This window comes from Vombatus ursinus, unplaced genomic scaffold (genome assembly GCF_900497805.2).
Source record: "Vombatus ursinus unplaced genomic scaffold, bare-nosed wombat genome assembly UNPS02009205.1, whole genome shotgun sequence".
NCBI lineage: Eukaryota > Metazoa > Chordata > Mammalia > Diprotodontia > Vombatidae > Vombatus > Vombatus ursinus.
This window is the reverse complement of record NW_020948983.1, coordinates 8,192,310-8,213,752: the sequence shown is the minus strand read 5'-3', so window position 1 is coordinate 8,213,752 and position 21,443 is coordinate 8,192,310. Positions and strand designations below refer to the sequence as shown.

The 21,443-nt window shown below is 40.0% G+C and overlaps 1 protein-coding gene across 22 annotated transcripts in view; it reads left to right on the top strand.

Annotated features, from left to right (window-relative positions):
- The window catches only part of TCF7L2 (transcription factor 7 like 2), a 158,089-nt gene that overhangs the window by 111,599 nt on the left and 25,047 nt on the right, over positions 1-21,443 (top strand). For all 22 annotated transcript variants that reach the window (XM_027851884.1, XM_027851881.1, XM_027851887.1 and 19 more), the window contains exon 5: positions 20,055-20,187. In XM_027851884.1, coding sequence (XP_027707685.1) covers positions 20,055-20,187 — 133 coding nt within the window. The remainder of the gene's footprint in view (positions 1-20,054; positions 20,188-21,443) is intronic.

Genomic DNA, 21,443 nt, shown 5'->3' with positions numbered 1-21,443 from the left:
ATCATTGGAGTATTAGAAAAAGTTTTAATTTTTTTTGGTGTGTTTTCTTAAAAGACACAAAATTTTAATGGTGATTTAAAACATCAGATTTAGAGATAAATTTTGTTTAAAGCTTGAGTCAGTTAAACCCATCATTAAGGGCTCCCTTCTCTAAGAAAAAAAAATGTAGTTTTCAATGGGTTTAGACATACAATTTATAAAAGTAAAATATCTTCTAATTATATAGTTTATAAATGTGATTTTTAAATAATCCATGTTTTTTATTTTAAAATTCTATTAGATTATCCATATTTTAGCAGTTTTTAGACTGTATGCTCCATGGTTTCATATAAAAGAATCAAAGCTAGTTGATTATTTTACAGGTAGACTTCAATATTCATTCACAAATTATAGATTTAATGATGAGGCATATATCATCCTGAAAATTTGCTGAAGTAAAATGAAAATGGAACTAAATGAAGAGGAAACAAACTCGTGGTGACCAGTGGTGGAAATGCCGAAAAGATAATCAAAGAGGAAGCTGTTTCTCTCCTACGATATCTAACTAGTGTGGAATAGAATCAAATGAACAAAATTCTTACCACTCATCTGAAGCCATTTGATAGTTAATTTGCAATAAATCATTTCAGTTTTAGCAGCAAAAAGGAGGGCTCAAAGAGTGGCAATCACCGAAGTCTCGAGTTGGAGGAGCGATCTGGCCACATGGTTTGCCTCCGCAGTTCTAATTGTTCCCATTATTTTTTTTAGAGGGAGGGTGCTTTAACGGAAAGAAGCCTAAATTCCCATAATTAATTTTGCCATTGTAAAAATCATTTGCTAAAATTTGCATTATTAACATTATCAAGTCACTAGTTGGTAAGACATCAGACATGATGAGTGTGAAGGGCAGCTTAGGGAGAACTGGCTTTAAACCCTCAGCAGATCGGAGTTAGGATCAAAGGCGCTTGTTTTATGTGGCTGTGCTAGACTTTGAAGTCATGACTGAACCTACAGCACTCATTTCATCAAGTTCACTGGTGTCTTAATAGCAGATCAATAAGTTTCAAAGTCGGAGAGTTAATTTGATACTAGTGCTGATGCGGTCGTGCTGGGGAAGCAGAGAGAGAGAGGGAGAGAGAGAGAGAGCAGCCCATTAACAACTATGATAGAGAGGTCTACGATGATGGGGATGGTTATCTGTAACAGTGAAATGGCAAGTTCAGTCCGACCTGAAATCAGAAAGCTATAGAATAAAGAGAACAAGAGGTCCTCATTTTAATAAACTTGAATTATATAGAAGGAAGGTATTTGGTGTTTCAGTAGTCTTAGGGCTCAGAAATAGCTGCATAGCAAAGTGTGTATATAGAAGATTTTATGTCTTATATAAATGGGATACTCATTATCATAAAATAACAAATGCAAACAGCAACAAAAAGGGAAAACAGTAGCCAAACCCTCCCCCCAGTGTCTCTTTTCAAAAATGAGGCAAATTAGGACCACTGAAGCTTTCTCTTTCCTTCCTTCCTTCCTTCCTTCCTTCCTTCCTTCCTTCCTTCCTTCCTTCCTTCCTTCCTTCCTTCCGGTTCAAAAACTGTATGGGTAAGGAAATTTTGTGTTTTTCAAATATGTGGAATCAGAAATATTTTTTAAATATTCCCAGGTGACAATATATTGAGTTAGGTTTTTTTTAAAATTCTAGCAATAATAATGAAAGGAAAAAAACGGTCTCCAAAAAAACTCAGCTAAAGTCTCAGTACATACCTCCCCCCCACCTGTTTTTTTGAATGCACAGTTCACACACCTGAGTGGAAAGGTGAGAGTCCCTAGTTTCTGTGTACTATCTATCTCTCTTTTGCTATAAATGAATTTGTACCATGCTTTCTGATTTTATGTGATGTCTTTTTACTATGCCCCCAAAGTTTTCTTGGACATAGGAAAACCAACAGTGGTAAATTCAATGGCTGTGTATGTGTGTGTATGTGTGTTTGAGAGAGTATAAAGTTGGGCTGTGGTGCAAAGTATCTTTTGTTATTTGTTTGTTTGTTTAGAAGGGATCTTTGTTGTTGTGTTTGTTGCTTAGGTCCTCACGACTGAGAAGGATATGCCATGAGGTGATGATAGTGCTTGGCAGTACTGGTGACTGTGGCAGGAGAGGATTGGGGAATGTGTGGGTGGGGGAGAATCATAGTTCAACAAAATGATGCTAATCTTGAGAAACATCAAGTAGAGCCTTTTATTGGGGGAGGGTATGCAGAAAAAGGTAGTATCTTCATAAGAACTTTGCCATCTGTGTATGTACAGCAGCGGCTCCCTAACACTGGAGGTCAGATTCACACCCTTTTTGAACAAAACTCTAATTTAGAATGTTCATCTAAGGGTTGATAATGGTATTAGAAGGCCAGTGGTGGGGTGGTCAGTGGGTGTTGTAGATTAGCGCAGTGGCCATTACAGCTTTAGCTAGACCCCCACGATTCATTGGGTAGATTAACCATCACATCTGCCATTTTATCCCTTTTATTTCTCCCCTTTTACCACATTTAAAATATGAAGGGGGGGAGAGAGGGGGAAAAATCATCTCGAAGACAATTGATATGAAACAAGACAGCAAAGCAAGCCATATCAAAAAGGTCCAAGAAATGGCTATAGCTAGATATATCTGTATCTTTATTATCTAGATATTTATCTTTCTGTAGTTATACATACCGTAGGCATAGGTGACATATGTGTGTTGAAATGAACTCGGTGAATTCAAATAAATTGGTTCTATCAGGTAAGCCTCAAACTTTTGGACTTCATTCCTTTTATTCATCCTGTTTGGAAAAGAAAAAGACCATGCTTTAATAATTTCTTTTATATATTTCTGTTATTCAGCTAATTCTATCCTTCTGGATCTAATATAGTGTTACTTTAATTTCTTTCTTTTTTTTTAAAGAACACAACTGAAACCAACTTGTATTTAGACTGGCTACATCCGAAATTAGAAAATCTTAGCTCCTAATATAGTAATAGATATTCTGTCTTTTCAGGGGACTTGATATCTGTTGCTCGTATGTGGGTATGTTTTTAAGAGTATGCTGTTGCCTCTGTGTTTATTACAGAAAGATGTCACTGTTAAAGGGAATTTAAGAGTTTCTGTAAATGTAATGGTTCATCCTGAATAAAGTGAGAGAGACAGTGCTTGGAATCTGGGGAATAGGGGTGGAAGGAGCTGCAGCTGATGAAGGTGTTTCTTGTCAAATTTGTGTAGGAATTATTTACTGTGCTGCCGACAGTGAAAGTGAAGACATGGAAAATTATCCCAGATGGGACGAATTGCTCGTTCTCTGTTCTTCTTCTTCTTTACTTTTTTTTAAAAAGGGAAAGATTTCAGAAAAAGTCTTTTCTCTTAGAACACTATGAATAAAATCTGGACAGCTGTCGAAAAAGATATGCCATCTGCATTTAAAAAAAAAAATTTCTAGCCACACCATAACTAAATAGCTTGAATAGTACATCTTTTTTTTTTCCCTTTGCCTTCATACATAATGATCTCTACTTCATTAAAAGCGTATTAATCTGGTTCCCAGTCTCTTGGGAGACACCTTAAGATGATGATATTGTGGGTTTTTTTCCCCCCGAATTGTTTAAAAAAAAATTCTAGCAGATTTGGTCCCTGTCAGTCAGAAATAATTGTGTTCTTAATCTTGTCCCTGATGGATGACTCGGAGTTCAGCAACGGGCCGGCTCCAATGACAAATACAATATTAATATTCATTAACTGCTTTGACAATGCTAATTTTGATGCGGTAGTAAAGGGCCTTCCAAAGTTAGCGGCCAAAGCATCAGAGCTGTGCAAGGTGGCAAGATAATTTGTGCTGGTTTGCTGAGCTGAAGGCTTTTAAAGTCTATAGCAAAAAGCTAGGTACCACAAACAAAAAAGAGAAAGGGGAAAAAGTTCTGAAGCATTGGAAGGCAGGGCTGCGGAAATAATACGATCACAGTCCGCTAAAAAATTTGACACCTCTGATGCAGTTTCTTTGAGTGAAATTTCTACAAAGTTGCAACAAAAAAAGCATAGCATGGTAAGTCAGCACATTCTTGATTTTGTTTAATCTTTTTGATCTTTTCAATTATCGCTATTTGAAGATCAATAGTCATTTTTTCCTACTATGCTTAGAAGACTCGCAGCGGTGGTTTAATATGTGTTAGGACCATTTGCTTTAAAGGAACACATCCACAAGTTTCTGTGGGTGTTTTTTTTTTTTTTAACTTAGCCAGAACAATTTTTTATATAGTAAATGGTTCTGATTTTTTTCCATATTGGGGGCTTTTTACAGTCTGTTTTTGTTTTTCCTTAAAACTAATAATAATTCAACAAGATTAATAACTAAGCTGTGGATATTGTCCAGGATTTCCGAGGGCAGTTCTGGCTGGCAAGAAAGAAAGGGAAAAAAAAATACTTAAGAGCGGAGCAATCCTCTAACTTTATTCCAAATTCAAATACTTTCTCCCCCTTCTCTGAATGGCATCAAATAGCTATTAAAGCTTAATTTCACTGGAGAACTGCAAAGCACTACTTTCACCAACTTAGGTGAACTTCTATGGAGTATTGAAATTGCCTTTATGTTTGCCAAGTCGGCAAACAAAATATCAGTCTTTGTTCTTTTGACTGAATTCCGGGGGTTGGGAAAAGAGCTTCTCTTCCCCCTACCTCTGTACTCCCCCCTTTGGTGGATTGTTATTGAATGGGGGGGGATTTGAGTTATTGTGTGCTTCCCTATCAAGCGAGATAATTCTATGAATGGAACTGTACTTGAGCATCTTTGCTGAAGAGCTGGTGTTGTGTGTCTGGCTCCTGTGTTTATCTGTTCAGTGCAGCTCAGTTGTGAATGGTGTAGGGTGGGTGCTGCCCTCCGGTGGAGCAGCCCAACACCAATGTGATTGCACATCTGTGTAAGTACGGTAATATACCCAACGGCAGCATGCTTGAAACCAGGCAGCGTGAAGGAGCCCGATTAAAACCGTTGTAAATGGTAAGCTATCCTTCTCAGCAAACAATAGCCATCCTTTGCGTTTGCTTCATGTCGACTTCTCCCTCCTTTGGTTGTTTGTGCATTTCTATTGCATGCTAGTGGCTTCTAGGCTTCGGAATGTTCTCTGTCAATTTGAAGTAACTTAAAAGATTGATGTACTTCTAACTGCTGAGTTGCCTGGTAGAACTGAGATCTTAGTTTAGTTTTTTTAAGGTTTTTTTTTTTTCTTTTAAAAAATTCTATTGGAATACCTTTTTATTCGGAAACTTGAGTCAGTGACAGGGGAAATGTGTTTTTATGATTTATAATTTTGAGATGAAGTGATCGTGTGGGCTTTGGGTTAATGCCCACCACAAGGCTACCCCCTTTCACATCCCTTCCCATTCCCAAAGTTTTTAGTGAAACAGCAGCATTTTCTATTTTTCACATATAATATCCCCATGTCTGTTGCCACCCTTTCTCAGAAATCTCTAGAAGAACTTGCAACAATAAAAAACAAACTGACAAAAAAAACCCCAAACATCCAGCAACAAAGTTGAAGGGGTTAGAGGGAAATGGTTGTGTTCCGGATCAGGGAATATGTGATGTAAAACCAAAGTTCTAGTTTGGTCTTCCCAGCCTTCCTCTTTAACCCCCTCCATGATCTCCCCCACACCCCCCTCCTCTCCAGTGATTGATAGCAATTTCATACTAAAAGAGAAGAGAAGTTCTTGAATCTATTTTGAAGAGACCTTGCAGTGACTGATAGTTCAGTTTTAAATGCACATACATGCGCCAAAAAAGTTTAATAGAACCTAGCTAATTAGTGATCCTTTTTTTTTTTTAACCCCGCTTTGGCTGACTTGCATACAGTTGGAGAAGTTGTAATGGCATCATGTGAACTAGAGGGAGAGGGCAGTTATCCAGTGGCTTTAGTTTCCTAGGAGGAGTGAGTTGGAAGAAATTTAGAGATTCATCAACTGCTTTTTCTCCATCTTCATCACTTTTTTTTTTTTTTGTAGTAGAAGAGGAGCCTGGAATGTATTGGCCCATCTTGTGGTCTTCATCTGTCCTTTCCTTTGAAAAAGCAAAAAAATAAATTCTCAGTCCTCGCCCTAGGGTTGCTGCACTTTATAAGTTATTGTTACTAAATGATTGGGAACTGTCCATCACCAGGGAGAGAACTTGCAGTTTACTTAAGAAATTGCCTGGGTGACAAAGGCAGGCGATGCAGTGTGGTGGTCCCTGTGAATAGAGGGAGGGAAGGCAATTAGCTGCCGTGTTGTTTGGGCTTTTTACTTGTCAAGCTGGAGTCTCATTGCTTTTGTTACTACCATGTAAGGGGAAATAGCAGGGTTTTGTTTTGGTATTAAGGGCCTTAAAGATTGCTGCCTGACACTTACCCAGGAAGGCCAGATAAGTACAGAGAGAGGGGAGAGAGGGAGGCTGTTTGTTTTTTGTTTTTGTTTTTTTTAAAGAGGATGAAGAATTCTTTCTTGTTTGTTATTATCCTTAAACCCTTCCCAGTCTTGTTTTATTTTGGGATATGAGTGTGTGTGTGTGTGTGTGTGTGTGTGTGTGTGTGTGTGTGTGTGTGTGTGTGTGTGTGTTGGGGAGGAGGTTATTAACTTGTTTAGTATATTAACAGATTGTTTAAAAGCATAAGTCACATAAACAATTCTGTGTGTCTGGAGATAAGGAATATAGCAATCAGTTTTCCAAATTAAAAACATCTTCCTTGTGTCAGTGGTAGTGGCGGCCAGAAGAAAATAAATCTTTGCAATTGCTTTTCCTTCTAGCAAGATAGGTGCAAATCCCATCTGGCAGTAGTGTTCTCACTGCCTGTATAATCTACCTGTGTAGGGAACTCCCCCCTTTATTGGCAGGGGGATGTGGGGTGGGGGGCTCGGACCATGGATTCCTAACACTTTATGGGGTACAGGTGGGGTTAGAAGGACTTATTAGGTTGACATTTAGCTAGTCAGTCACTTTTATCCCATCATTAGATCTCCTACCTTGTGAAAGAGGATTGACTCTATTTCTGTGTGTTGTCTGAACTAGCCAGCTCAAATTAAGTTAAAAAAAATATCCTTGTATCATTTATGAGGTACCGGAGGAAGTAAGTTGGGCTGGTAAGATTCTGTGATGGCCTATGCACTCTTCTCGCACATTTTTTTTCCCCTGAGAAAACTTCAGAATACAATAGCTGTTGAAAAGTGATCAGGTACTTTGGCTGTTGGAATTCCAGTGAACACAGAAGACTCAAATTCTTCTGGTTGTCTTTTCCAGAGCGGTCAGTTAAAAACCGTTAAGGCATAGTCAGAGAGGTCAGTTAAAAACCGTTAAGGGGGTGGGTGTGTAGTAAGGGAGGACCAGAGCTAAGTCAGGCCCTGCAAAGTGTCACTTCTATGTCAGGGTGACAAGAAAATACCCCCTCCCCCACCCCATTTGTTCCCTGGCAGCTCTCTCCCTAAGATATTTGTTTTGAGAGACTTGACACTCTTCCTGATAAAATGACTACTTGGTATACTTAGTTGGTCATGCTCCCTTATGGCTGGCCAGGATTACCTGCCTACTCTTAGGTAGTACCTGTAGCACTGTCACTGGTGCCCAAGGTAACAGGAGAGTAAGGGGAGGGGGGAGACTTTTCCGAGGTGCCCTGAGCAGGCAAAAAAAATAGGCCTGTTTTCCCTCAAAGGCTCCCAAAGTGGTAAAGATTAGCGGAGGCTTTTCTCCGGTTGTTTTTGCTGCAACCAGCAAGCCTCAGCTACACTTTAGGGAAAAAGGAAAAAGAAAAGACTAAAACACTTTTTTTTCTAGGCAACATGACAGTGGATTTTGAGCATTCAGAATATACCAGGCCCCAAAATTGGAGACATCTTGATCTTTCAAGATGCTTTTTTCAGTACTTTAAGTGAAAGGTGGGAAGGGAGGGGAAGGTGGGAGGGAAAAAAAGTGAGAAAAGCTTTAAGAAAAATAATAGACAAAAAAGAAAAGCCAAAAAAAGCCCCCAAAAAACCAAAACTGGCACAATCTGAATCTTGAAGGTGCAGCGAAAGTTTTTGAGGTAAAGGGAAGGAAAGCCAAAGCTGTTATGTACCGGAGGGATGCAATTTTAGTGGGGATGGAAGATTTGAGTGGTAAAGGAGCAGCAGTAGCCTCTGGGTTCTCTCTCTTCCAGCAGCTGGGATGTTGGCATCTCAATTTGAATTGCTGGGTGAGTAGCACTGAGTAGCATATTTTGTGTGTGTGTGTTTGTGTGTGTGTGTGTGTGTGTGTGTGAGAATCTGCACACCCTTTTCAGTCCTGACCATTGAACTTCCTCTGTGATTTTTTGTTATTATTCTAGTGGATGTAAGCCCCCCTTCCCTTCCCCCCCCAAAAAAAAGAAAAAGGAAAAAAAAGGACCAAGCGGTCACCTCAAGCTGTGACCTTATGCTCTGTATATTTGACAGTACACTTTGAGGGGAACAGTTCTTCTTTTCTTTCTTTTCTATTTTTAAAAGCTTGTCTTAAGTCCCAGTACTTATATTTCTATCACAATGTGATCTACTTGGTCTACCTTCCCAAATAAAGCCGAGCCCCACTCCAGAAAGGAGTATTTTTGTTTGGGCTTTCTATAAAGCTGATTTTTTCCTCTTCTTCCCAACCCGGGTGGGCTGGGGGTGTGGGGCTTGAGGGAGGGCCATGGAGAAGAGACAAAAATGACACTTCTTCACAGATAGTGTGCTTTCTAAACCCTACGTATTTCTAAGCAAGTAGCATTTTCCGGTAGTAGGATTTGTGTAAACTGTGTATGCTTGTTCATATTTTATGCTAGCATTCTGTTATTCTATCTTTAATTGTGTTTATTTTAAATCTCCAAATTTAGATTCAGGCTTTTAGTGGTTCAGTCTTGCTTGCTTCTGGTATTCATGCTCTCTCAATTCAGAAATACAGAATGTGTGATTTGTTTTAGAAATCTGAGGAAGAAGCTGATGACAGCCCATTGTGCTGTTAATGGTTAGGGAGAAAGCCCTTCTCTGCAATCCCACTTCTGCTTTGGGGAGAAATGACAGTATCCTTTCCAACTGCAGTGACCAACAACTTGGCTGGCCCAGGCTGTAAGGTCGCTGTCCCTTTGAAGCCAGAGGCATTGGCTTCATTGTTTTCAATGTGTGGGAGTCCCGTCAATGATCTGACTCATAAACATTTTCATCAATCATATCTTCAAACTGGTATGAAATGGGAGTGTTTGAGGGGTGTAGGAATGTTTTCCAATTCTTTGGCTTTTAATGTTTTGCTCCACTGTTTAAATGTGAAAATGTAAAGAAGAAGGTTTTTCTTTTTCAACTGTAAAGGAATGACCAAAGAATGTCTTGATATTTCTTCTTGACAACATGAAGTATCCGGTGAAACAGATTATGTATAAATCCAAAGCTGTGTGGGAGAAACTACAAATATGTATAGCCAGTGTTTCCTTCACTAAGTTTCTCATTAAATAGGAGTCTGTCCTTTCAAGGTTTTGGAATATTTCGGGCCTTTATATTTGTTTGTTACATGACTTGCCTAGATTGTCTTTAAATGCTGCTTTTGAAATGAATCATTCCATTTCTCCTCTTAGAGTCGTATATAAAAGAGTTGCTTGAAAAGGTAAATTCCTGACTCAAATGATACAGGTATTAAGATCTTTGCTCTCTCACAGTGTGCTCCTAACATATACCTTTTCTGAAAGTAGCAGACCCTGCAATCCTATATTCTTAGGGAAACTCTCCTTTGTAGCTTGGGGACAATGGGGGCCTGGCTGAGGGGTGTCATAAAGTTCTTCCCCCTTCTGCAATATTTTGGAATGTGTTGAAATCCTGACGTCCTCCAGATTACACACTTTTGCACATATTTGTAGTATTCTGTTCTATTTGTGTGTGTTTTAAAATTGAGCTGGCTTTAATTCACTATTTGTTTGCATCATTTCCATGTATTGTGTAAAACTTCTAGCTTACAGTTCACCTTTAGCAGAGGAAGAAACATTTTTCCAATGTAGTTTCATTATTTAGTGGCTCTAAACATACAATGGAATTGTGTGGTCTCCCTTCCTTCCTTCCTTCCTCCCTTCCTTCCTCCCTTCCTTCCTCCCTCCCTTCCTTCCTCCCTTCCTCCCTTCCTCCCTTCTTTCCTTCCTTCCCTCCTTCCTATACCAATGTGGTGGCTTATATATACACACAAAAAGCAATTTCTTCTCCTATCATTTCTACTACCTCCCCAACCCCAAGTAAGTTGCCCTGCCCTTTTATAGGTGAGAAAAATCCACATGATGTATGACAATACTTCTATAAAATAATTGTTTTATGGATGCACTTACCAACCTCTAGGTTAAAGCTGTTATTTTGACCCAGTGTTGGACAATGATGATACTGTAGGAAAAGACTTAATATCATCTCACCCAAGCTATTAATACACTGATAATTCATTTTAACTAATTAAGATGAAGTAGAATCAGAAATATCAGATATTGTGAGCTTCACTTTTTCCATCCTACCCCAAATCAGGAGGATGAAATGTCTTCTCCCCCCTTTTATTTCAAATTATATAATATTTTATTGAAACTGTTATTTTGGGGGGAGATTGCTTTTTTCTTTGTTTTTCTCTTTTTTTTTTAAGGAATTGGCTTTGGAAACTTAAAAAAAATTATTTCATTGGGTTTCTTGAATTGGCTGGATTACTCCTCCTGCTCTGTTTTAAAAATCTCCATTTTTTAAGGGGAGCTGTGTGGGCGCTCCTTTTCTTTGCCCACACAGTTTCTGTAAACCAAGCATATACAATTGTTGGTTAGCCCTTAATCACAGCACCTCACAATTACTGAGAAATATTTTACCAGTGGGAATGAGACTTCTAATTCTTTACACTTATTTAGGGATGAAAATAGCTGCTGTGCTCATTATCTCTCAGCGCTCAGTGGGAATTTACTTAGTGAAACTTGTGGAGCATTGAGAGTCTGCTGGGAGAATGAAGTCCTTTTCTCCTTCTTAAGAATCCTCCCCCACCCTCCCCCTGTATTTAGAACATTGGGATGTTGGGGGATGCTGCTCTACAGAGTGAAAACGGTCAGGAGCAGGACAAGCCAGAGTCATCCAGTCCACAGGCTGGCTTGGACAGGCAAAGGCATTGACTTCCAAGTGCCTTAAAGGTTAGCTGGGAGAGACACAATAGGATGCTTTCTTTTTATTGGAAACTAAATGAGAAGGAGTAGAAATAAATTATGGCTAATGAACTTAGCAGGAAGTAATTGTTCAAGAGCCTATGAAAGCTCTGCTTAGCCCGAATGAGGTCTACCCAGAGTTTTCCCATCATCATCAGCTTTTGGCAGTTGTTTAATTGTGAGATTGGGTGGTGTGGTAGTGGTGGTGGTTATTTCCCCTTCCTCTTTTGTGGTATGGGAAGAAACATATTTAAGAGGAGTTTGAGGCCCTCGTCATCTAAAGAGATGCATTGGCAGTCTGTTTTACATGCTACTAGTAGGGATTTGTGCATACACACATGTATACACACCTATATGCACATGTGTGTGTGTATGTATGTGTGTGGTTATATGTGTATGTGCTTATGGTTGTGTGTGTGTGTGTCTATATATATATATATATACACACACACACATACAAGTGTGTGCTAAGTGCTTAAGATAGTTTGAGTTAGCTGTTTGTGTGTATGTGCATGAGAATTTGTATGAAACTTGACTGCACGTTTCTCCTTTCCCTGCCCCCTTCAATCAACTCTGTCATAGAAAGAATGTTAAAAATGCCTGTGTGGGTTCATGAGAACTGATGAGTCTGCAAAATTTGGTTGAAGACACGGGGAATCTTTGCTTTTTGTTGTAGCTATCTAAATTGGATGTACTTGCAGTGTTTTCTTCAATTAGCAGTAGAATATTTACAGAATCAGGAAACCAAGCAGCTCCTCCAGCCTTCTCAGCATCCTAGGTACCCTTGAAGTCAGTAGAGGAAGTCACAGTTCAGACTTTGGGGCTGATGCTCCTGCAGGATGTAAGTGTGTTTTGAAAGCAGAAAGAGTGAAGGAGAATGTCAGACAGTGTGTTTGGGTGTGTTTGGTTGGAATTTTTGGCATGTAATTCCATCCTCTACCCTCCCAACTTCTATGTATGAGAAGTTGGTCCCAGGAGAGAGATGGTATATAAGAGGTGGGTACAAGACATATGGGAGGGGCAGTGAGCATGCAAGACAGTGGAATGGGAAAAGAAGGGGGATGCTAGTTTTTATCTTTTGTTTATTATTCCCACCCTATCCCTTTACCCCCTTTTATTATTTTCAAAAGGGAGCCAGTAGTTATCAATGGAGGTCTTGTCCCAGGGAACAGTAAGCGGTTACTAGCTTTGGGCAAGAGCTTAGATAGAAAAGGGCTACATTAAACAGTGAAAAGACTGACCACTGTCACTTTATGGGTCAAAATGGTAGTCAGGGGCAGCAAGTAAAAGTTAGGAGAAGAAAGAGAATCTTGGGAGGGATCAGTGAGCTTTGGAAGACACCACTTAGCCAGTTATGAGTTCTCCCCTGTCTCTTTTCTCCACAAATGAAGAACTTGTAAAGTTCTTGTAAAGAGAAACAAAGTTTGGAATTGGGCAGGATGGAGGAGTTTGAAGATTGTTTACTTGGAATTCTCCTCAGGTGATTTGGAGCATTATAAAAGTGAAGGCTCTTCCTTGGCATTATTCTTATTGAATGTTAGCATGGAGAGTTGGGGATTTTGGCTTGACTACTAGCTCACACGCTTTTTCTTATTCCCATGGACCTCCAGTTAGTTCATTGCCAGAAAGACATGGCGCCTATTGGTAGGAAATGGTGCTCCATCTCTTCTGTGCTGCCTCCTCCTCCCTGCTTTGGGAGCCCTCCCCCACTCCCCCATGGCTCCAGTGACTTGAAATATCTATTAATGTTTTACTAGTCGCCATTGGCCTCTGTGCAGTCATAATAAACGGCATCTGGAGAACGCATGGAGATGAGTTATAAACCCATTTTTAATGTAAACCAGGAGTGAATAGTGCCCTTTGCTAATGCAGAATTCAGTCCCTGGGAGGGCCTGGTAATTCAAGACCACTGAAGACCTTCCCCATCTACCCTGAGGAGGGGAAAAGGCTGACAAATGCTGCTCTGTGCTGCTTTTGTTTTATTGTGCTGGGCTCATAAAGGCACTTTCTGGCCCCATCTTTCTCCTGCAGAAAGGGAAAGCAATAGGGGAGTATTGAAGAGGAGGGCCCAACAGAGAGAACGGGCGGAGCAATAGCTCCATTTGTTTTCAAAGTCTGTTGATTAATAGATGGAGATGTGAATGGCGAGCTTTCATTCCTTTTAGGCTGCCCAGAGTAAGGGAAGGTGGGGGGGGGGGGGAGGGTTGGGTAGGAGGCTGAGGCTATAAGGACCTAATCAATCTCTTACTTGCCAAATTACAAATTACAAATAGGACTGGGGGGGGGGGGGGGGGGTAGTATCTCAGTGAGGGTGTCATGGTTACTTCCATGGGGGTAGCCAAACTGAGTGCTTAAGGACCCTTGAAAGGCCAAGGGTCAGTCAAGGAGGTCTTCCCTATGCTGAGGTTTGATGAATACTTTGGATGGGAAGAGTTTAAGCTTTGTGTAGTGTTAAAGGGCCCTTTATAATTAAAATGTTCAATGCTCAAAGCTACAAACCTTAATGAAGAAAATGGGATGGAAGTTTAGGGAACAGCAGCTTAACCAGGTAAGGTGGCATTTAAAAAAAGGAGGCAGGGAAGCCTAGCCTTTAGGCTGTCATGAATCTTAAAATGATCAAGTTAGGATGGTGCGTTGTTTCACTCTTTCTAAATATTTTTCACCTGACTCTTTTTTAGTTTAACAGATTACTTTTTTCTTGGCAGCCTGACACTGATCAGATATAATATATTTCTTTACCATAACCCTGCTGTAATGTAAGCTGATTTAATACTAGAATTTCAGAAGTACATGCATCCTATTAAAAGGGTCATTAAATTCTGGATCCTTTAATTCCAGGCCTATTTACTTGCCTATAACTATCTTTCTTCGTCCATCCCTCTCCCCCCACCAAAAAAAGAAAAGAAACAAAATCCTCACGTAAAGCTAGTCTCATCTCATGCACAGGTTCCATTGGGAGAGGGGAGGGAGTCAGAGAGCTTTAGCTTGGTACTGGTGGGACCTGGTAATTGATTGAGGTTGGAATAGACTACTATAGAGAGTTAAGTCACAGGGATGTAGCTATCTGGAAGGCTAGATTCTTGAAATGTCCTTAAGATTTGGGAAGGTTGTTTCAAACAAATACTGTATTGTCCTGGACGTCATCTCTCTAGGCGCAAACAATGAACCCCATCACAATTTAAACTGTTTGGATTTTGTGTTCCCCTTTTCCTGACCTTTTCACTTATCTTCTCTCTAGCCCAACAGCTCCCTTTTCTGTGTTGGATTTCTCCATTACAGTGTAAGCTCTTTGAGGACAGAAACCATGTGTTTGTTTATATTTGTATACCCAGAGCTTAACCCAATGCCTGACACATAGTAAGCACTTAATAAAATGGTTGTTACTTATTCAAGATATTAGAGAGATTCATCAGATGGAGAAATGAGGCCTTACCTATGGACCCCTCCTCCTACTTCCCTCACCTTCACTCTCCTCTCCCCCACCCCCCTGTAATTATACTATTCAAACTCCATTTTCTTTCTTTCTTTCTTGATTTGGGAACTTAATTCACTCTCTTTGATGGTAATGAATGCTATTCCTGGACATATTTGAAGTTCTGCTGGGTAATGAAGTTCTTGAAAGTCCCTGGTCTTATGTTATCACATTATAGATTGAGCAATGGAAGAAATCTGGGGAAAGTGATGGTCTTATTTCCCCCTGTTTTTGACAGGTTTTTAGACTGAAGAGAAGGCCTTGAACACCCTGTTTTTCTGTATACATCCTCTTATGTAGGCTAACTTTTGAATGCATATCCCGAAAACTTAATTTCGTTAAAGGACTGGGAAATTCTCTGAACCTTTTTTTTCCTTTTAAAATATTTTGTAGTAAGGTTGATCCTGACTAAAAGTTATCCTTCCATGGTCTGTTTTTCATTATTTGAAAAATGCATGTGACTTTTATTGTATTATGTAATGATTGTTATGCTCAAAAGTGGTGCTAATATATGTGTGTGTGCATATACGTGTATACATATAAGTAAACATAAGAATACATATGTATATGTAGATTATAGAGGGAACTACTTCTTATGGAAGGTATGAAAGGTCCTTCTATCAGCCTGGAAAGGTTGTTTTTATGCAGGAAGATAGATACCTTATATAAATGTATATATACATATGTATGCATGTATATGTGTTTTTAAAGTAATAGTAATTGAGCCATCTAGTAACAAGCCCGTAATGCCACAGGGGGAATCCAGTCTCTAGCACCACAGTCGTAGCTCTTGAGTTAATTGCCCATTCTCTCTTGTTTCTTTTTCTCTTTTCCTATATAAGAATTAGGCTAAATTGTTGACAGTGACTGATGGATATATTACTGCTTACTATGCCCCTTATCCCTGTGCTCAGTTCAGATGTTGTGGGTAACACTTGAGAGAGCCCTTTCTCTCATCACATAATGAAGCAAATCAGGAGATCTACAAGTTGCCTTGAGGCATCGAGGGATACCAGGTAATTTTAGTAGAAGTGAATGACTAACCTGTCTTTCCTGGAAACCAGGTGACTTGAAGAAGTCTTCATCCATCACCTTTTTAAAGGCAGTGATGTGAGGGTCAGTCCAGATCAGTCTAGATAGATTCTGGAGTCCAGTCCAGAGCATATCAGTAGCTCTCATCCCTTGAGCCAGTCTTCCCTTGAGTTACCCTAACTGTATTTACAGAATTATGGCTAAAGAAATAGACTTGGCTGTGTTTGGGCATGCAGAAATAACATAGAAAATTTGGTCACTATAACAAAACTTGGATTTTTTTGGAGAGGGTGTGATTTTGTTTTGTTTTTTAGAATTGCTTATGCCATATATGTAAAAGATGGAGACTCCATATTCAGACATGTATTGCAATCATTCTCTTACTCTGTAAACTCTAGTGCTCCCTTTTACCTCCCAAATACAGACATCTGTTGGATATTTAAAGCCCTTCAAAACTTGACTCTGACCTATCTTTTTAATCTCTTCTTAGAGTCTATAATTTCTTTAAAAGCTCAACTTGAACATCACCCTTTCCATTAGTTTGTTTTTTTTTTTTTTTAAACATTGATTCTATCCCTCTCCCGCCCCCAGTTCCCATGAGCTACTAGGCCTTCTTCTTCTATTACCTTGAATGAAATTTGCATAAACTTTGAATATATTTATATATGCACTTGTTGTCTTATATAATAGAATACGAACTCCTTGGAGGCAGAGACTGTTTGATTTTTGTCATTGTATCTCCAGTACCTAAAATAGTACCTGGAAAAAATAAGCATTTCATAAACGCTCGTTGATTGTTTAATACTTGAGAAGGAAGCCAAAATCAAGCCTTTGCTCTTTGCTTTCCAGGAAATGAGTATTTTAGAGGATCCCGTATCCCTTTCCTGAACTTAACACAGTGCCTGGTCCGTAGTAGATGCTTAATAAGTGCTTGTTGACTTGACTTGTTAACTTTCACAGTTTCTTATTACAATACTGTTTGGGAAAGAATTCCAGAATTCGGGATTACCGGGTTTTGTTTTGTTTTTGTTGTTTTTTTTTTTTGAGGTTAAGGGTATTCCTCATTTGATTCCTCAGTTTCACTGAATGGCCTCCTGAATACACCTTGTACATCTTTGGCTCTTATGCCTTTAGTCTTGATGTTTTCCCTACCCAAAAGTAGCCTTGCCCCTCTTGTCTATCTACTAAGTGCTTCAAGGCCTAGCTTAAAACAAGTCCTACCATATTACCCAATCTGCACTGATCTTTCCAGTCTCCTATTTCTATAGCACTGATTGCCTAAACCACTTAGATGGCACATCTCCCCAACTACCATTTGTATTAAACTACCTTTTATTTATTTGTATTTATTCTCTCTATATTAATTCTACATATTCTTATGTATTTGCTGTCTTACCCATTGGAATGTAAACCTTTTAAGAGTAGTAATCATTGCATTCTTTATATCCCTAGGGCCTAGCACAGCATTTTGTATAGTCTTAATAAGTACTTGTTGATTGATTGTCTTTTAATGTCTCTGCTGGTAGGGCAGGATAGTGGAAATAGTTCTGGATTCTGAGTGAGTAAAAGGATCTGTGTTGTGCCCTGTTTCTCTTACTTACCTGCTGGGTGACCTTGGACAAGGGAACACACCTTTCCCAGTTATTTTCCCCACCTATAAAATGGTTATGGTTTTTGCTTTCAGTTTTATTTGACCCAAAGGCAAAACAGGGATCATAGATCCAGAGCTCGAAGAGACCTCTGACGTCAACTTGTCCAGTTCCCATTTAACTGATGCCTAGGGAAGCTCAGTGACTTTGCCTTGGTTGTACAGATTCTGAGTATCCGAGGTGGAAGCTGAGCTGCACCTCAATACTTCCTGCTGTACCTTGGCATAGTAGATTCTGAGCTGGCCTTGAAGCCAGGAAGACCTGCATTCTGGTGCTGCCTCTAACACGTACTAGTTAATCTGTGTGATCTAAGGCAGATCACTTAGCCACTCAGTGCTCGCGATTATAAATTACAAAGACAATGCCATCTTGCACTAGTAGAAGGAATGCCTTCATCCTGTGCCATTGAAATCACAGGTCCACTCCCTATCCACCATTCCCTAATCCTTGCCCTGTATGTTATGAGGAAAATGCTTTACATATTTCATGATAGATTGTATACAGGGTATTCCAAAAGTCTTAGTGCATTTTTAAGCTATTAAAGCTAAAAGCTGCACTGAGACTTTTGGGCCGCCCTCTACTAAGTTCATCTATTTCTTATATTTCATATCTCTTTCAAAAATTCATTCCATATTGCCCATGAACAGAGGATTCTCTTCTGTTTGTTTGTTTCCCTCCCCCCTCTCTCTCCAATGAGCAGGAATCTGTAATCCACACAGTGCCTAGAAATTCAATTCAATAAAAAATCTACTATGCATAAAGACCCCATTAGGTGCTGCGTGTAGAAAAACAAAAAACCACAGACCCTGCCTTCAAGAAGCTTATGATCTGATACAGCATGAGATGTATGCAAATAACTATAATACACATTAGAACAAGGGTAAGTGCCCACTGTGTGCATTGTAGGCAGTAAATGATTTTGACTTAAGCTTGTTGTAATAATCAGCACCAACCCCTACAAGTGTTTTCTTCAGTGCAATGTAATGACTCATAAGTTTTCTCTTATTCTATAAAATCTTTCCACTGACACTTAATTCCTGAAGCTCTGGTTTTTTGGATTTGATCTAGTAAGACCGAGTAGCCAGCGTGTTCTATCTGTTATTTATTTTCTATGACTTGCTATAACCGTCCCTCCTCAAAACAACAATAACAACCAATAACAGCCACACCATACTGTTTGGAGACTCTTAATCGAGCAATAAGTACTTTCATCTTAAAATGTCAACCCCAAAGAAGAACCAGTAATCAGATTGCAAATCTTCTTCTCTTAACGGCCTGAATCTTTAGAAAGGTCATTATACTGGTCAGTTGAGGTATTTATTTTAAACAGACTTCTTCTTTCCCGGTTCTTCTGTAATGTCTCAAGTGAGCATCTTTCTTTCCTAATTGACCTTCCAAAAGTTTTGGAACTTGAAAGCTATTCCTGGCCCAACCACACTGTTGTAGCGGTTGAGAAAAGATTTACCCAGGCTTGTAGCTCCCCCTCACTCATTAGGGGGGAAAAAGAGCCCCCAAAGCAGGGCACTAGTGAAAACCCTTGCCACTTCCATGGTGCTGGTGGGCAGCACCGAAAACTTCACCCTCCCTTCTCTTTGAATGCAATTCCTTTTCCTTGATGTTAATGCGAGTTGTTCCTTACTAAAAGTAATAAAAGGAAATGAAGACACATTCTAAAATGAAACTTGACTCTAATCCATTCATCATCTAATACCAGCCTCTTTATCTTCGCTGGTACCTAATCTGGTTAAATGTCCCTGTTGTAGGATTTTAGTGGAAATCCTCTACTGGGAATAGGGTTTTTTGCAATTGGATTACTCTCAGTAAATGGCCTAGTAGTTCGCTAGTTTCAGCTTAATTTTTTCTTTGTGATCTTGCTAGGCTAAGTTATCATAAAACCCAGTACTATTAGGGGGGTAGGGTGTAAGAATAATTTTATGGGGACTAGCTATAGGAATGAAAAAAAAAATCTTTAAAAAAAAAAAGACTTTCCTCTTCTCCCCCCTACCAATCATTAAAATTGCCTATTCCTTGTTTTCCAGAACTGCCTTTTTAAAATGCATACCTTTTATTAGCACAATTCATCATCATCCAGTTAACTTATTAGTGCTCTCTGATGAATTCCTAATGAGCCTGGGCTGCTGTAATATGCATAAAATATGCAGGTGATTGCCTTGCAGTTTAGCAGTCCCCAGTAAAGTTCAGACTCGGAGTAGTGAGCAAGGAGGGCTTTTCATCCATGCTGTTTGTAAATGACTGCAGAATATGGGGAAGATTCAGGGGAGCCAGGTTTGGGATCCAGGGCTGACTGGAGTGGGAACAAAGATGAGACCCCAGTCACCCTCCTGGAAATGAAGGCCCCTCCTTTCCTCCCCTGTTGTACTCCTTCCACCCTCACTTCTTCAACCCCGGCCCCCCCGTCAACCTTTATCATTGAGAAAAGCTCTTGCTCTCACATACTGCAACATCGTGGGTCAGAGAGATTAAAGTCAGCTGCTTCCCCACTTATGTGCCCACAGGATAAAGTGCCAACTGATAGGATTTATGATGGGAGGAGGTGGGTGGAGATTTAAAATCCAGACCCAACAGAGAAGCAAAAACGGAACTGTGACAACCCATAAAAGATGGCTGACGCGTTCTTTTTCAGGAGTTGGGGAGACAGTAGGTGACCAGGCAGTTTGGTTGTCCTGCTGACTTTGAAGCTGATGGGATGCTGCTGTTAATAATGTGTCTCTCTCTTCTTGTCTTTCCCTTTTCAGTCTAACAAAGTTCCCGTTGTGCAGCACCCTCACCATGTACACCCTCTTACGCCGCTTATCACATACAGCAATGAGCACTTCACCCCAGGAAACCCACCTCCACACTTACCAGCCGACGTAGATCCCAAAACAGGTAGGCCTCGGATGGACATGGTGGCCCAGAAAAGGAAGGACCCGGGCTGGGGGGGGGGAGGAAGACAGAGGAGAAAAGACATTGTTGGGTAAAAACAGCCTAGGAGGCATCAAGGCCTAAAGATGTGAAATGGGAAAAGCACTTGGGAGTCAGAATGAGGATAGCTTATTCTCTCTGCCACTCTAGGATTGAAAGAATGCCCTTTGGTTACCTCAATTCTACTTGCATTTGTCCAAAGATTATGAATTTTTTGTTTATTTGGTTTTTTTTTGACTTGATAGAAGTCAGTGCTTTCATTGTGCTGTTATTCCTTGGAAGACTGAAGTAAGTCCTTTGATGCTTCTGGACATTGTGAAGTGGCTGTTTTTGGCTGCTGAAGCCAAGAGTTATCCTTCCCAAGTCTTGGATTTGGCAATTGTGTCCTCTTTAGGTGGCCGACATAACCCTACTGCTCAGCCTCCAGAACAGGCATAGAAAAGGACATCCCAGAGCAATCCCTGTGCCCACATCTTTGCAGCTTCTTGGGACTGTAGGAGTCTAGGGATAGCCCATCCTAAAGGGGGTATAAGCAATCCCAGCACCTCCATCCTTCCCCCCAAAGCAGGAGGAAGTCCTCCGGTTCCTCGGGTAGCGAAGGTACCACAGTCACTTAGAGATTAACTGGGGGGTACAGGGCTAGTCTCTGACTTACCAACTTGTTGGCGTCCCTCTTGGTGGTATGATTGTGTTCTGCCTTTTCCCCCAGTGTCACAGTTAATTGTTGTCTCTCATTTTATAAATAAGAAAACTGAAGTTTGCTACTTGCTATGTATTATTTCTTTACATTTGAATCAAATACAGAAGACAGTGTCCCCAGAGCCACTCATTCAAACAGTGGGCCAGGTTGATGGGAGAACTAGAATTTGCCAGCCCTCCCAACTCCCCACCCTGGGCCTTGTTCTCAAGAAGTATAAGATGCCTTCTTGTGCCCCTGTAACTATTATCTCTTTCCCTGGACACATTTTAGTTGCTAACCTTAATTGTAAATAAATAAGTAATACAACAGGGGAGGCTCTGGGGAGGGTAGTTTACATCCATAATTTCTCTTTCAGTCTTGCATAAAACACTAGCTTGCTGCTTTTTTATACTTCTGGTTAGTTAATTAGAAGGTTAAATTTAAAATGGTGATTACATGTCATTTTGTCAGAGGAATTGTTTGGGGCAGGGCTGACGTAGGCAGCCTATTTACACTGCTGTTACCAGCTACCTCTGAATGA